We start from the raw sequence: 14,978 nt of genomic DNA on the forward strand, positions 1-14,978 counted from the left end.
ATTAGTTTCATTTGTTAGATCAGACTGTTTGAGTTGACATCAATTTTAACTCGTAAATATATTGTTTAACTGTTTGATTGAGATTAAACGACCATAAGAATGCGTTTACTCCAAATCAGAGTACTTCTAATTTGAAGTTGAAAATTGTTGAAATCAATCCGAACGGACAAGAGAAAAAAGAGGTAAGACTCACACGTACACAATTGATGAGGAAAGAGAAATCAAATCACAGCAACCGACAACAAAAAATGTTACCAAATGCAAAAAATACAACATCGCACATCTCTCAGAATCTTTATTTTCAAGAGACTTCTCTGCAAACTGATTTTCTTTTCAATTCTTACCATGGTTATAGTAGATGGTTAGGTTCACGTTTCATCCCACTACTAGTACTACTATATTTTAATGAGTGTACTACACTATTCCTTTTTATATATATTTTTTTTTATGTTTGATGATAAAGCAAAGTTGCAAATCAACTAGAATATGCGTGTGGACAAGGTTGAAGAAGTAAATCAAGTAGTGTGTCCATAAATATAAATAAATACGTTTATAACGCTATCACATGAGGAAAGGGTAAGCACTAAACTGTGGAAATGTCAAAATTGGCTCTTTATAAAAAATATTTTGTTAAAATCAGCAAATAAGGTCTCAAAATCTGTGGCCATACAATACAGTAGTACAACAAAGAAATGAAGATGGTACTGTAAATGGTTAAATTGATGGAGCTTTCAATGAACAGTGATAGTGGCTATTAGGTAGGTAGGTTAGTGTCACACAAATAAAGTCATGAAAGTAGGTGATGGTGGGATCTTTCCATTTCCATTGATGAAGATGGAGGAAAACAATAAATATAAAGATAAGTCACTCATTTTTATTGTACAAGACAAAGTACCTAATTCACCCCTTGTTGTATACTCTATTCTAGAGAGAGAAACAAGAGATGATGAGGCACATCAAGGCTAACACATCCTTTTTAAATGGATTACACCATTATTCGGCAACTGCGATTGGAATGGGTTAAAATCACTTAATGTAAGAATTGACTCCAAACCAAATGGTCGGTAGGTCGGATACTAGTGACGAAAGTCAAATAAAATAAAATAAAATAAATGGATCACACACTACCACCCACCCAATTGTTTTTGACAAAGGGGGGTATTTTGGGAATTTGCTCTTTATTACTTTACCTGGTTCATCATGAAAAAAAAGCCATCTTGATTTTCTCCACCCAGGACAAGAAGGTGAAAAGCATAAAAAGAAACACCACTCATCAAAGAAACAAAAAATAACATAAAGGGTATAAAAGTAAATAGCATGAATATATTGACATTTGCATAAAATAATTGCATATGGTGTGTACAGTATATGCAATGAAATGGATGGAAGGGTCATTACTCATTCATTGGTAAAGGTCAGGTCACCATGGCATGGCACTATGAGAGAGAAGTTCACATTCACAATCACAAACCTCTCAAAACAAACAAACAAAAACCAAAGCCTAAAAATATGGTTTTGTAACCAACAACTGCTACAGGCTACAGGCTACAGGCTACAGGCTACAGCATAGCAGGAAGAAAAACAGCATCATCTCTCTCTCTCTCTCTCTCTTTTTTTATTTTTTGTTACTTTTTTTGCAGCCCCTAATCTAATCTATCTATGTATCTATCTATATTCTTTCTTGAAATACAATAACACCTCTTTCTTTCTTTTTCTATCTGTCTGACCCATTCCATTATTTCTCTCTCTACACAGATAGATACAATCAAAGAAGAAACATGGAAACTCCACGCAATACATTTTTTTTTTCCTCCATCAAAAAAATTAATCAAAGAGTCCACACCACACCACACTATTTCTCTCTCATCAATGGCCCAGCTGGACCAAAAAAATTTATCTTTGAAGAAACAAAAAAGAAAGAAAGAAAATGGGAAACAAAAGAAAGAGGTGTTAGATTAGATGTGTTCAATTGTCCTCCAACCAAACCCACCTTACCTTACAATACATTACAACTCTCTCTCTCATAAAACAAATATGTTCCCCGTTTTACCCTTCTGCAAGACCCCAAAAAATCCCATCTTCATCACTGGTCTTTCAAAACAACAATATTTTTCACCGAGTTATGTGGGCTTTTTCGGTTTCTTTCTCTTGGTCAGAGTTTCAATACATCAAAACAAGAACCTTCTTACCTCTTCCTATTCCTATCTTATCATTATCATTAACAATAACAACCCTTTCCTTTTTTCTTCCTTTATTATTCTTCTTCTTTTCCTCTTCTCTCTTTCTCTCTCTATCTCTATCTCTCTAACCTATTCTTCATTCTCTCTTTTCTTTCTCTTTACCTTTAGTTTTAGGTTTCATCTCTTTTCTTCTTTCATCTCATGAAGAAGATGAAAGGTGTTGTTGGTTCCATGAGACCTCCTTCTGATGTTTACATGGATCAGAGATCCATGTTTAGGCACCAGAGTCTCTTGCAGGACTATCAAGATTTGCACAAGGTAACAACAACAACAACCCTTTTACCCTCTTTTTTCAAAGATTGAATTTTTATTATATGGGTTTCAATCGATCTGGTTTTAAGTTTGATGTATCTTGATTTATGATGATTTTGGTGTTTCTGAAAATTTAGGGTTTGTTGGAGAAATCCAAAAGGGGGATCTTATGTCTTTGTGTAATTTAAGGGTTTGTTGGAGAAAACAATATGGGGATCTTATGTTTTGATATGGGTGTTTGATAATTTTTATGATTAAACCTCCGATCTGATCAAATTGTATGTTCTCATGTTCATCTGTTGGGGTATTTTTCTGTTTTTGTTTTTGTTATATAACCATGAAACAACAGTCACATAGCAGTGTGTTTTTGTCAATTTTATTGTTTACAGTTTTTATCAAGTTTTGGAGCCTTTACTTTTGTATGTTTTTTAGTCTTAGGGCTAGTTTGGATTGGCTTATTTGCATAATCTATTTTGTAAGCTAAAAAATAAGCATAATCCAAACGGGCCCTTAAGCCTCTTGGGTCTTTAAGCTTAATTAGCTTTGAATTTTTAAATCTATTAAGTTCTGAGCTTAACAATTGAATACTAATCAGCTGTTAATTAACTTTTTTTTTTTGGAGTGGGTGATCTGGTTAAGTTGTCATAATTATTAGCATGTTTGTTTATCTAACTTTCTCGTGCTATCTTGTTTGAATTTGTTGTATAAAGACTTTTGTGAATCTATCCATGAGATTTAGGGATACTTTTTCTCATGGTATTTATATTATGTTCTTCAGGAAACAGGAGCCATGAGAAGGAAATTAGAGGCTGTGAATCAGAAAAAGTTAATACTATCAGCTGAAGTTCGGTAATGTCTCGCGATTCCTAGTGGATTTTATTTTCATAGTTTGCAGTTTATAGAGTTTGTTTTTAACTATCAATCTTTAACTACAGATTTTTAAGGCAACGTTACAAATACTTGCTAAAACATCCTCTTCCAAGGCCTCAACCAAAGCAAGAAGTTTTGAGGCAACAAAAGCTCAAAATCAAAGAGCCTAAGATCTCAAAGGCAAGGAATTACAATAGAAAGGAACCAACTTTACGACCACACACTGCTTCTAAATTGAAGAACCCAAAAGACAGAATTTTCAATGGTGTTGAAGACACAATGCAGAAAACTAGCCATGTGATGATTGATTTAAACCAAAATGGTAGGAGCTTAAGTCAAAAAGATACTTCTTTTCATAGCTCTACTGCTCCAGTGCTTGACTTGGATCACCAAGATAGAGTACACAGTGGGACAGAAGCCACAAAGAAGAGTGGACCTCTGTTTTTCGACTTGAACCAGATTTCGGTAAATATCATATCACATGCTATGTTTACATAATGAGTCTTTGTGTTTTTTTACTCTTGTAGACTTGGACCCTGTTTACAATTAATTGTCTATAGCATAAGCACTTATCATATAAAGGCGTCTGCATAAGTTCTTTCCATACAAAAGATAACTTAAAGTAAAGCTATTTATATACAAGTTATAAGATGTTTTCATAAGTTATCCTAAAGAGTTTATGAAAGAAAACAACATATGAACATGCCATAAGTTGTTTCCTCTGTCTAATTGCTTTACAGGTGTTTATACATAATGAGTCCTTCTGTGTTTTTTTATTCTTGTATACTTATACCCTGCTTATAATTGATCGCATATAGCATAAAGCATTTATCATACAAGGGTGTATGCGTAAGTTCTTTCCATAACAAAAGATAACTTAAAGTCAAGCTATTAATCAATCATATAAGCTATAAGATGTTTTCATAAGTTATTCTGAAGAGTTTATGAAAGAAAACAACTTATGACATATGAACATGTCATAAGTTGTTTCCTCTGTCAAATTGTTTTTACAGGTGTTTATACATGTAGATAAACTCAAATAAGTGAATCTAAACAAAACCGGCCCTTGACATTCATCTATTTTGTTAATGCAGAGAGAAGAGGAGGAATTAGAGGGCAACAATCAGCCTATGTGGATTGAAGAACAAAAGAAGAGTAGTACACAAAGAGTTGTGAATGAAGAGCAGCACAATGATATCAAGCTTTCAGTTTGCAGAAACATTGGGGAAGGATCAAGTAGGGCAGGGAAAAGGAAGATTACATGGCAAGACCAAGTGGCATTGAAGGTTTGATGATAAGTAGTAGAGTACAGTTTGGCTTAACTCATGCCAATTTGGAATGTGTAGTCTCAGTCTTCTGCCTTACAATGTAGCAGATTTTTACCTTCAACAAAACTATTCTAGATTTATGTTTTCATCTTGTAAAGATAAAATATACACTACCTTATAGAATCATGTCATATGTTCAATATATATAATAGTAGATGGAATGAAGAATGAAGAATTTAACCCTTGAAATCATATATTTCTCTTCAACAACTTGTTTATTTTTTCTGTGGCCGTTTTTATTTTTAAGGTTTGGATTGATATATATCCATTGGAGTACACGTAACGTATTACTATTATTATTTAATTCGTGTATAACATAAGATTCTCCGTTATACCTTTCATTGTTATTATTTGTATATTAGAAGTATTAGGGTCCATTCGGTCCAGTTTTTTTTAGAGCTTATGCAAACAGTTTATGTAATATAAATTATGTTTTATGTTATTTTATAAGTTCACACTAGTGAAAATTATAATTTTATAAGTTATTTTATCATAAATTTTCTTGACAAACTTATAATAGTATATAAAAATTACATAAGCTGTTTGCATAAATTTTAAAAAAAGTTGGGCCAAACGAGCCATAAGTATTAGTATGTCTTGTTAGCCCGCCATTTGGAGATAATCTAGATGGAGAAATAATCTCGACCAGAATATGGTCTATAGACTAAAGTAGTTGTTGAAGTCTAATTTGCTGAAGCTGCCAAGAAATCTCAAAATAGCGTGTGACCAACAAGGATAACACGGTTGGTGTATGTGTATTATTGGTGTGTCAAATGATATTTTGTGACAACATTAAACACTAATCCAACTGCTCCGGTTTTTCCCAAAAAAAGATCCGGATGTTGGATCAATGGTCCAAAATTTAAATTGAGAATGAAATTAAATAACAAGTATATTTACATCTGTTGACTAAATCCTTCAGTATGTCTCCTCAACCCATTATCTTCCCACAACACCACCAACAGGAATGGCTCTTATTCATGGTGACTGGTGATGCATTGGTGGGATACTCGGTGGTCGGCGACACGACAACAAGACGGCAGGTGATAGGCGGTCGGCAATGCACCAAAAATACAATGGCAGGTGAATGATGAATACACATGCTGTGTTGGAGTTTTTGTGGGGCTATGATGTGTTTTTAGTTTGTTCTTTTTCTTCTATTTGTCCAAAACACATTCTAAATGCCAAGCTATTTGAAACTTATATGAAATTCTATAGTGAAGAAAGAGCAAAGGCTACCAAACACATAAAGAGATATGGCAGTTTGTTGCCATGTCTTTTAATCTCTCGTCCATTGGATTGATCTAACAACCAAGATTTAGAGAAAGAGAGAGGAGATAGTTGGGGAAGGAGAAAATTCGGATAAAAAATTGTCCAATTCAATTAGTATAAAAAAGTACAAGTTAGATTTCATAATATTCGGAGCCGATAAATGCGTATTTATTACTATTCATATGAAATTTTTATCCTCTCGCTTATTTTCTTGGCTGCTCAAGCCAATAAACATTTGAAGGTTAGTTTATTTTGTATAAAAAAATTCTTGAGCACGATAAGTCAAGCACATATATAAGCTTAAAGTCACAAGAAAATCACCCATATGAGTTGTTTTCTCAATTTATCAGCTAAAAAATGACAGTGCCTGATGACTCTCATCTATACTATGGAAGAAAAGTGAGCACTTTTGGAGCATGAACTTGAGATATTGTTGCGAAATATGATATGTAATGAAATATAGACATACATAGATATGTGAAATATGACATATAATGAAATAAGTTCATGTAATGAAAATACAACCTAGTAAGTTCAGAAACACCAGGTCAAATGAGTCCTCAAGTAAGGCTCCATTACATCAACAATCAATAATAAAACACAACAAAAATGTTTGTAAGTAAAAAACTTAAGAGATATGAAGTTACTAAAAGTCAACATAGCATCTTGCATGTGCTCATAATCCTTCATAGGTTCTTCTATCACCTCTTGATTCAGCCACTTAACCTTAATTTAAAATATTATCTTCCATCTTTATTATTGGTTCTCCCTTCACCACAGGTATCATCACTTGGTCTATTTCTTTGTTAACACCATCAGCATCTTCAATCAACCTAGGAGCTTTTTGTGATACAGAGGATATTGAAGAAGGACTTGCATTTTTTTTACCACAATTCTTCATTTTTTTCATATGTTTTTTCCCTTTCATATGGCCTTCCATCACAGTCGGTGATGGAGTGCCAATTTGACAAATGTCACACCATAAACGTTGAACCACCTTCTTTTTTGTCCATGCAACTATCTTCCCTGCTTCCTCAGTTGCAGCAGCATCTTTTTTCCTCTCCAACCAACCTGTGTTTTGGCTATTTTCCACAAGCTTCTCCTCAGTTTTAGATTCAGTTTTACTTTTATTAACCATTGTCTCCACAAGCTTCTTCTCATTTTTAGGTTCTGTTACACTTACACCATTATCCGCCACCGTCTCCACAAACAGCAGCTCTTTTTCAGCTTCAGTTTCAGCTACACCTTTATCAACCATCATCTCCACAAACTGCTCCTCTTTTTTAGAGTCTGTAACAACCTTATCGACCATAGTTTCATTCATGACTTCCAAGGCTATGCAAGGTTGAGGAGGTTGTTGATCTGTTTTTGCATCAACTCCTAACTTTGTGGTAGTAACAACTGTTTCAGTAGGAGCCATTTTCGCAGTTTTTTCTCTATTCTTGTTGATCCTATCAATCTTCCTCTTCTGTCTTAATTCGTTGACCCTGTGCTTCTTACCTTTCAGATGAGCATTCAACCCACTCTCACATGTGGCTTTTATCTGACACAGTTCACAACTCCAATCCTCCTTGGGTTTTTTCTTCAAACCAATTGCAGAAGGCTCGGCATCAGGAACATCAGCTGCTTTTCGCTTTGGACTAAAGAAACCGGAATCTGGCTTAGCCTGCAATTGGGATACTCAAATAAAACATCATATGCTCACTAGCTAGCCAATTAAGAGCTTCAACATCCACTATATGGGAAAATACATAGCATTTCAAATTTTACTATCACATTCACAATTTCACATCATATTGTGTTTAATTGCATTCTTTTCTGTTAACATGATAAAACAAGGATCCAAGTAGCCTACAAGTAATTGTAAGTACCAGAATTGATCTACTTACATAACAAAGTTCACTTTTCAAAGTTATTAGAGGGAAAATGTACAAAGGGAAACTTATGAAATTTAAATATATATGCTTGAGTTAGTATGTTCTTGCGAATGCTAGAATGCAAGTCATTGAATGATTGTGAAATAAAGTGTTGAACAAGGTGTAGTCTAGCATGAACTTTGGTCACTTACTAAGGTTGCTTACTAACTTCTAATATTTGATTTTGTTGTGCCAACTGAATTGTTACAAAATTGAATGTTTTGTTGTGTTCTCCCGCATAAAACAGCACAGGAAAAGACACCAAAATACCAAATATAATAGATTTTAATAAGCAGGCTTGGATGGAATCAATAAGCTTTCAAAGGAGTGAGAGCAAATACAAGTAGCCTTCCTTGTTTAAGCTATAGTGACAAACTTCTAATGAATGGTGGGTACAGTTAATTTTTAGTACTAGTATAACAGTAAAAGCCTCAAATTCTTGATTAAAAACAGCCCACCATAATTATTTTACACTATGCCCTTTTTTTTGTTCTTTGTCAATTCATTTCACCAGAGCTAATCTTATTCAAGAGATATTATATACTAAATATAGATATTTCTCTTAGTCATGATTTAAACTTTGGTTCGCCATGTTGTTATTATTATATAAAAACAATAACATAACTTGTAAAATGAAAATATCATACCTAGTGATATGCACATAAGAAATGTTATTTCAACATCAATTTGGAACAACAAAATTCGACAACTTTTTAAATAGCTAAATCAGTTCAAAAACATGGTTAACGAAGGGTTAGATATGATTAATAGATATATCAAACATTATAACTCATTAATCATCTATTCAACTTTATTGATCACAAATTTAGATAGGATTAAACTTGATTTTCAAGTGTTCAAATCTATGTGTAATTAGAATTAGAACACTAGAAATCGTGGTTAATAATAAATAAATTTGTCATCAATCAAGTTCAGTATATGATTAATGAGTTATGTAAGTCAATATATTCATTAACTGCTCATCGAATAGTGTTAACCATCCATTTGAACTGCAGTAATTAGTTTAAAAAATGCCAAATTTTATTGTTCTAACTTCTAAATTGATGTCAAATAATATTTGTGCATATAAGTTGCCAAAACAGGGAGACAAAACCAACAGTGTCATATTCAACTAGTATAATGAACAATATGATTGGTTGATTCTGTTATTCTATTTATGTATTTATATACACACCACAAGTGGACTAATATATTTAAAAATAGCTACTCTAACTATCAATAGTTATCAACCATAACAATTCATATATGATGAGTAAAATTTGAATTTATCCTCTAGACTCTCAATTTCTCTTTGTTTGAATTATTAAAATATAATGAGTCGTTTATATAGTATTATTAACCTTCAACTATCAAGCACCGACACGGAGAGTGGACACGAACAAAGACACGTCGACACCAATAATTATTTGAAAAGATAACATAATTAAATATAATTATAAGTGTCAGCGTCGTCCGATACCAACACGTGTCCGATGTTTCATAGATCTTCAACTGAGGACAAATCAGTCCCTGTGAAACAAATCATGAGAGACTAGTTTATCCTGAATATAAAAATATAATTAATTGAGTTTTATTTCTGTTTTGAAAAATATTAAAGTAAAGTTATGAAACTGACCAAGATTATATCTCTGTCCTTATCACTGATCTGCGGAGAAGGTTTGATTTCCGCCATAATTACCGGTGGTTGCGATACACCGATGTGTTCATCGACAGCAGAAACAGCAGGATTCATCTGTGCAGAATTTGACCATAGAGAAAATCGATCCTGAAAATTCAGTGGCCTATGCATTGTAACAATTCCCAACTCTCTCTCCATTGCAAGCTCCCTCCTCACTTCTTCCTCCAACTCTCTCCGCCGTGCCTCTCCAGCGAGTATCTCCCGCCGGATTTGCTCCTTCTCAATCTCTCGCCGTAATGCCGCCTCGTCGGCAGACATCGGTACTCGGTAGCCAGAAAAACCACCTTCCACTAATCATCGCCATAACAACAGTAACAAAAAAAAACATCAAAATTAAATTAAATTTAAAAAAAAAAAACGTAGGGTTTTTGTTTGATTGAAGGAATAGGGTTTTATTTCCGATGACTTACATGGAGTTGGAAGTGATCGATTATTATCAGGGAGATATGTGACGGCGGGAAGAGAAGGCAACGTGGTTGATGGTTTGATGTTGTTGTCGACGGCGCGAAATTTGAACTCCATTGAAGAAAAGCTTTGAAACTTAAATAATAATAATAATATTGACAGAGAAAGAGAAAGGTATTAAATAGAGCGTTGTTGTTAGAAAGAGAAAACGAAACAGAACTGATCAGAAGAAAGAACTGAAAGAAGAATGTGGAACTCACGCACGGATTGGTAGTTGGTACTTTGCAGAAACAGAGAGAGTAATTTGATTCTGTTTTACTTTCTTGTTGATTTGAACGAAATGTGTGACGAAAAATTAAACTAAATTTGTTTGGTAGTAATTAATAGGAGAAGACTAGTCCTATCGCCATAATATATAAGAAAGCGTTTCTGATATTTGCCTACAAAAAACCAGAGAGAGACTGTAAACGGACCGTATAAAGTGCACTAACTACTGTTTTGATTATACTAACTTTCATGGTCCAAAACAAAATTTACGGTAACTCCTAGTCCAGTGATGAGGGGTTTGGTTTAGTTGTGAGGGGTTTTGGTTCGATCTTCAGCTACTTGTAAACAAAAAAAAAAAAGACAAAATTTACGGTTTTTTAGTATTTTTGAAGAGATATTTTTTTTATTATTATGCTAGAGGTCGATAGTCAGCTTTATTGTTAAAAAAAATTGTATTTTCTCTAGTGATTTTTTTATCGATTATGTTAATAAGAATCTTTTAATTTCGAAAAAACATATAATTATTATGAGAATGTATATGTTCCTTAAAAAAAAAAGTATATGTCGTGGAAATATTACGCTAATCCATTGAGATATGGGTATACTACTAGCAAATATTTGCGACAAAAATTAACCATAATTTTATGATGACCGACCTGTTTAATACAGTCTATATAATGTCTTTTTCGGAGTTGGAAGAAATGCATCTCAAGTGCACCGGTTAATTAGAATGAGAGGATTAATGTCAGATCCAAAACGATGAATTATTAATTTTTTTCATCCAAAGGATCTTGATGTGGAAACATCAATATCGATAACTTAGTAAAAAATTAAAAAACTTATAAATTGTATAATGTTTGCACTTTACGAGCTTAGTAAGAAATTTATATATTTACCACTTGTACCATATCCATTTTTTGGACTTGGATCCTCTCAATCTTCATTTCTCTCAATCTCTCTCAACCATAAATCATAGCCACTATATTTAATCTAACGATAGAAAGAGAAAACTCCCTCCATAAATAGAAATACACCTTAACAAGAGTCTTTTTTTTTTTTTGGTTGATGAGTCATGTTTCTTTTGGCACATTTTATTTTGTATTTTTTTTTGTGACATATTAAAATATAAAATTGAGATATATTTATTATTAAAAAATTTAAAAACTCTACAATTAAAGTTTGAAATTTAATTATTATTTTAAAAAAATGAAATTTAATTTTTTTTTTGAAGAAGCTTAATTAAATTATGTTGATCATATATAAAATTTTTACTGTAATATTCAAATTAATATTGTAACAAAAAAACTTCCCACGAGAATTTATTTTTTGTATTCTTGTAATTAGTTTTATACTACAACTACTAACATAAATAATAATAATAATAATAATAATAATATAGAGTTTTTTTTTTTTTTTGAAGGATTATAATAATATAGAGTTATAACGCAAGCAATATACAAAAAAATAGAAAAATGCTATATAGCACGACAGTTTCTTTCGTCACACGCGCACGACGTTGTACACTTAACATTGTTGTCTATATTACTAATTTTAATTTTATATCTTTTATTTAATTTTTATTTGGTTCCTTTATATATACAGATTATACATTGTAATCTCTTTAGTTTTTTTTTTCCATTCATTTTGTTTTTTTATTTTTATATATTGGTACGAAGTCTTCACTAACATTAGTGATAACTAATCTCCGTCGAATAATCTGTAGGACACACAAGATGAGTTATTTTCTGTCAATTGAATTTTTTTTCATATGTGTGAGTCAATCGAATCTCTGACCGCATGCTTAGAGAACCTAGACTCTTACTACTTTGACCAATTCATTAATGTTACATTTTGATTTTTTTTTTGTCTAGTAGTTTAATTGTTAGAAATTTCACCTTAAAAATGGTGAACAAGTAAAGTGTCTAGGATTCAAATCTCAATTCCTGCATTAAACTGCGATGTCAATTGAGATAAGCTCATGCGGACCACATTTTGATCTTTTAAATTATACATGTCTGTAATTTACATGATCAAAATGAATTGATCATCATCCTTAAAAGACTTAAACGAATTGATCATCCTAAAATATTATTTACTAATTTTTCCCTAAAGAGCTAGTAAATTAGTAAGATCCTTATCTAAAGTTAAAAAAAAAAAAAAAAAAAGACCAATAATTTCAAAAAGGTAAAGGCAATTCGGTCGTGCATGTCGTGCATATGGCTTGTCGTGCCATGTAGCACTACTCAAAAAAATAATATCATTTTTATAGGAAGAATATATATTAATATGTCAAATACAAATATTTTTATTTTCTTTTTTAAGTAAATATAAATGGATTGATTTTCTCCGGCGCTTTCCTTTTAAATTTTTATCGGAATAAAAAAAAATGAGGGATTTAAAGCCAATCATATATTTCTAAAAAAAAGAAGCCAAATCATATATTTATAGGGTATTTTTATTTATGGAGGTGTTTTTCTCTTTCCACCATTAGATTTCAAATAATAGCTAGGATTAAGAATTTTTTTTTAAAAAAAAAGCAAAGACTTTTTTGTCGCCACTTTTGTTGCACTGTTATATTTTTTTGTCAATTGTGCAGAAAAGGGTGAGATTGAGACGAATAGAAATTGAGAGGATCCAAATCCTTTTTTTTTTCGTAGTAAATAATTTTTTTGATTTAGCGATAGGAATAATTAGTAAAATAATTCCTCCAAATAAAGTAAATCAAATTTTTTAGAATAAAAATATAAATAGATATCAGTAAATTCTCCTATTTAATGATAATATATAGTATAAAAATATATCTCATTTAATTATTTGATTTCTATATTTAATTTTCATAGTTTTTTTTTAACTTAATTTTGTCCATAATATTTTACCAAATACTCAACGAATGCATATCAGATATTACTGTAATTTTTAAAATACGTTTTGACACAAGCCTATGAACAGTGCCAAGAAGGGTTCGTAATCCATTGGCATTTTATCTGGATGTGACACTAAACAAATATAACAGATTTTATGTGGACAAATTAAAGTTATTCCATTCCCCTCTTTTTATTTGTGAATGAATGTGATGCTATATACAAAAATCGACATAACAAAACTCCTACCACTACCAGGTCCCTCTCTTCTCTTCTCATGCTTCACACCATGTTTAAATGGTGTCGACATTATACACAACGGTGGAGAAAGTGAGAGCTGTAGCGAATTCATTCTCTTCAATATTACCTATTCTTTGTATAGGTTTTGAGAATAATTTTGTCTCTTTTTTTGTTATATTTGTTATATTTTAAACCGCATTAATTAATTCTTTTAATCAAAATATTTCACATAGGAATATATTTGTGGCATTGATGTTTAGAACTTTAGATTAAGGTTGGTGGAGGAGGATGGCGATAAAGGATATTTGTTTGGGAAGAGGAATTGTTGGTGGAATATTGTTTAATTAATGTTGGATAATTTGATTTTGCACATTTACGCTCAAGACAAATATGAATGACAACTATGGACCTTATCATTTGTTAACGCAAACGGTTTAGAACGATCGATCATGTGGAATAAATTTGTTCTCTAAAAGTTTATCTTTTTACTTTGTACTTTTTTTTCTCAACAATCTTCCTGAAAAAAATGACTTAGTCTGTCATGATATTTTAACCATCATTCCCTAATTCGTTTAGGTGGATGTGTTTGCAGTCGTTTTTATGGTTTTTCGCATATTGTAGGGTCGATATTTGGGTTTTTGGCCGATTTTATTGTTTGTAGAGCAAGAAGAAACTTGTGATTATTTGTTTGTGGAATGTGATTTTTTATGATGCGTGGGGATATACTCCACATCTATCACATCACTTTATATATTTGTTTCTCTCACAAGCCATACATCGATCCATACGACGAATCGACGACTAAGATTGATTGCAGTCACTATTTAGTGCAATCACTACAACAATCACACCGATCCTATTTGTAACACACTTTCAAATAGTTCATCGACTTTATTAATATGTCACGTTAGTCCATGTTTTTACCTGCTTACTATTAACTAAGTCTCTGCTTTAATAAGTTACTATCAATTTAGTCCATAGTTTTATCTACTCATTACTGTCAATTTTGCCCCTAATGTACTTTCAAAATGACTGATATGAATAAAATTTGATAGAGTCACAAATCATTTTAAAATACCCATAAGGTCTAACGTGACATATTTGAGAGCACCCTACAAAGTCAATGATCAATTTTGTATTTTTTTATAAGCAAAAAAAAAAAAAGAAATACAAGAAGTACTCAAATCTTACAATTTTGTAGTTAACTCATCATTTTTCTTTTATTTCATGACCTTGATTTATTGTAGACCTAAATACCTATTCAATTGTTTAACTTATTTTAAAAATCTAGTTTGGTTTTTTAACTATAAAATTGATAAATTGTAAGCTAACACCCAACTTCATTGAACTTTAAAACTGATTAATTTAGTCTATTAACTTATACCCTATAACTTTTTTTTACACAAACTTAGTTACGTTTGAATTAACTTATTTTTGAACTTATGCAAAACAACTTACGCAAATAAATGAGGTTTTATGTTAATTTATAAGTTCACACTAATAAAAAATGTATTCTTATAAACTACCTTGACAAACTTATAATAATACATCAAAATTATTTATTTGCATAAGCTGTTTCGAATAAGATTAAAAATAAGTTAATCCAAAGGGGCCATTATACTGTTAAA

General features: G+C 31.7%; 2 protein-coding genes across 3 annotated transcripts; one reads left to right on the forward strand and one right to left on the reverse strand.

Annotated features, from left to right (window-relative positions):
* Nucleotides 1-565: 565 nt before the first annotated feature.
* Nucleotides 566-4,882, forward strand: LOC123906928. Its single transcript, XM_045956961.1, has 4 exons — nucleotides 566-2,498; nucleotides 3,271-3,341; nucleotides 3,428-3,827; nucleotides 4,457-4,882. The coding sequence occupies exons 1-4, from the start codon at nucleotides 2,382-2,384 to the stop codon at nucleotides 4,652-4,654; spliced, it is 786 nt and encodes a 261-aa protein (XP_045812917.1). The 5' UTR covers nucleotides 566-2,381; the 3' UTR covers nucleotides 4,655-4,882.
* Nucleotides 4,883-6,412: 1,530 nt separating this feature from the next.
* LOC123906929 lies at nucleotides 6,413-10,460 on the reverse strand. 2 transcript variants are annotated; one of them, XM_045956963.1, is made up of 4 exons: nucleotides 10,243-10,460; nucleotides 9,988-10,117; nucleotides 9,515-9,867; nucleotides 6,413-7,628 (listed from the first exon to the last, which is right to left on the reverse strand). In XM_045956963.1, exons 2-4 carry the CDS (start codon nucleotides 10,097-10,099, stop codon nucleotides 6,690-6,692), a joined length of 1,404 nt encoding a protein of 467 aa, XP_045812919.1. In that variant the 5' UTR covers nucleotides 10,100-10,117; nucleotides 10,243-10,460; the 3' UTR covers nucleotides 6,413-6,689. The 2 variants fall into 2 exon arrangements, with proteins under 2 accessions (XP_045812919.1, XP_045812918.1); XM_045956962.1 differs by having other exon boundaries at nucleotides 9,988-10,347.
* Between the last annotated feature and the right edge of the window lie 4,518 nt (nucleotides 10,461-14,978).

The sequence above is a fragment of the Trifolium pratense genome, linkage group LG2 (assembly GCF_020283565.1).
Source record: "Trifolium pratense cultivar HEN17-A07 linkage group LG2, ARS_RC_1.1, whole genome shotgun sequence".
NCBI lineage: Eukaryota > Viridiplantae > Streptophyta > Magnoliopsida > Fabales > Fabaceae > Trifolium > Trifolium pratense.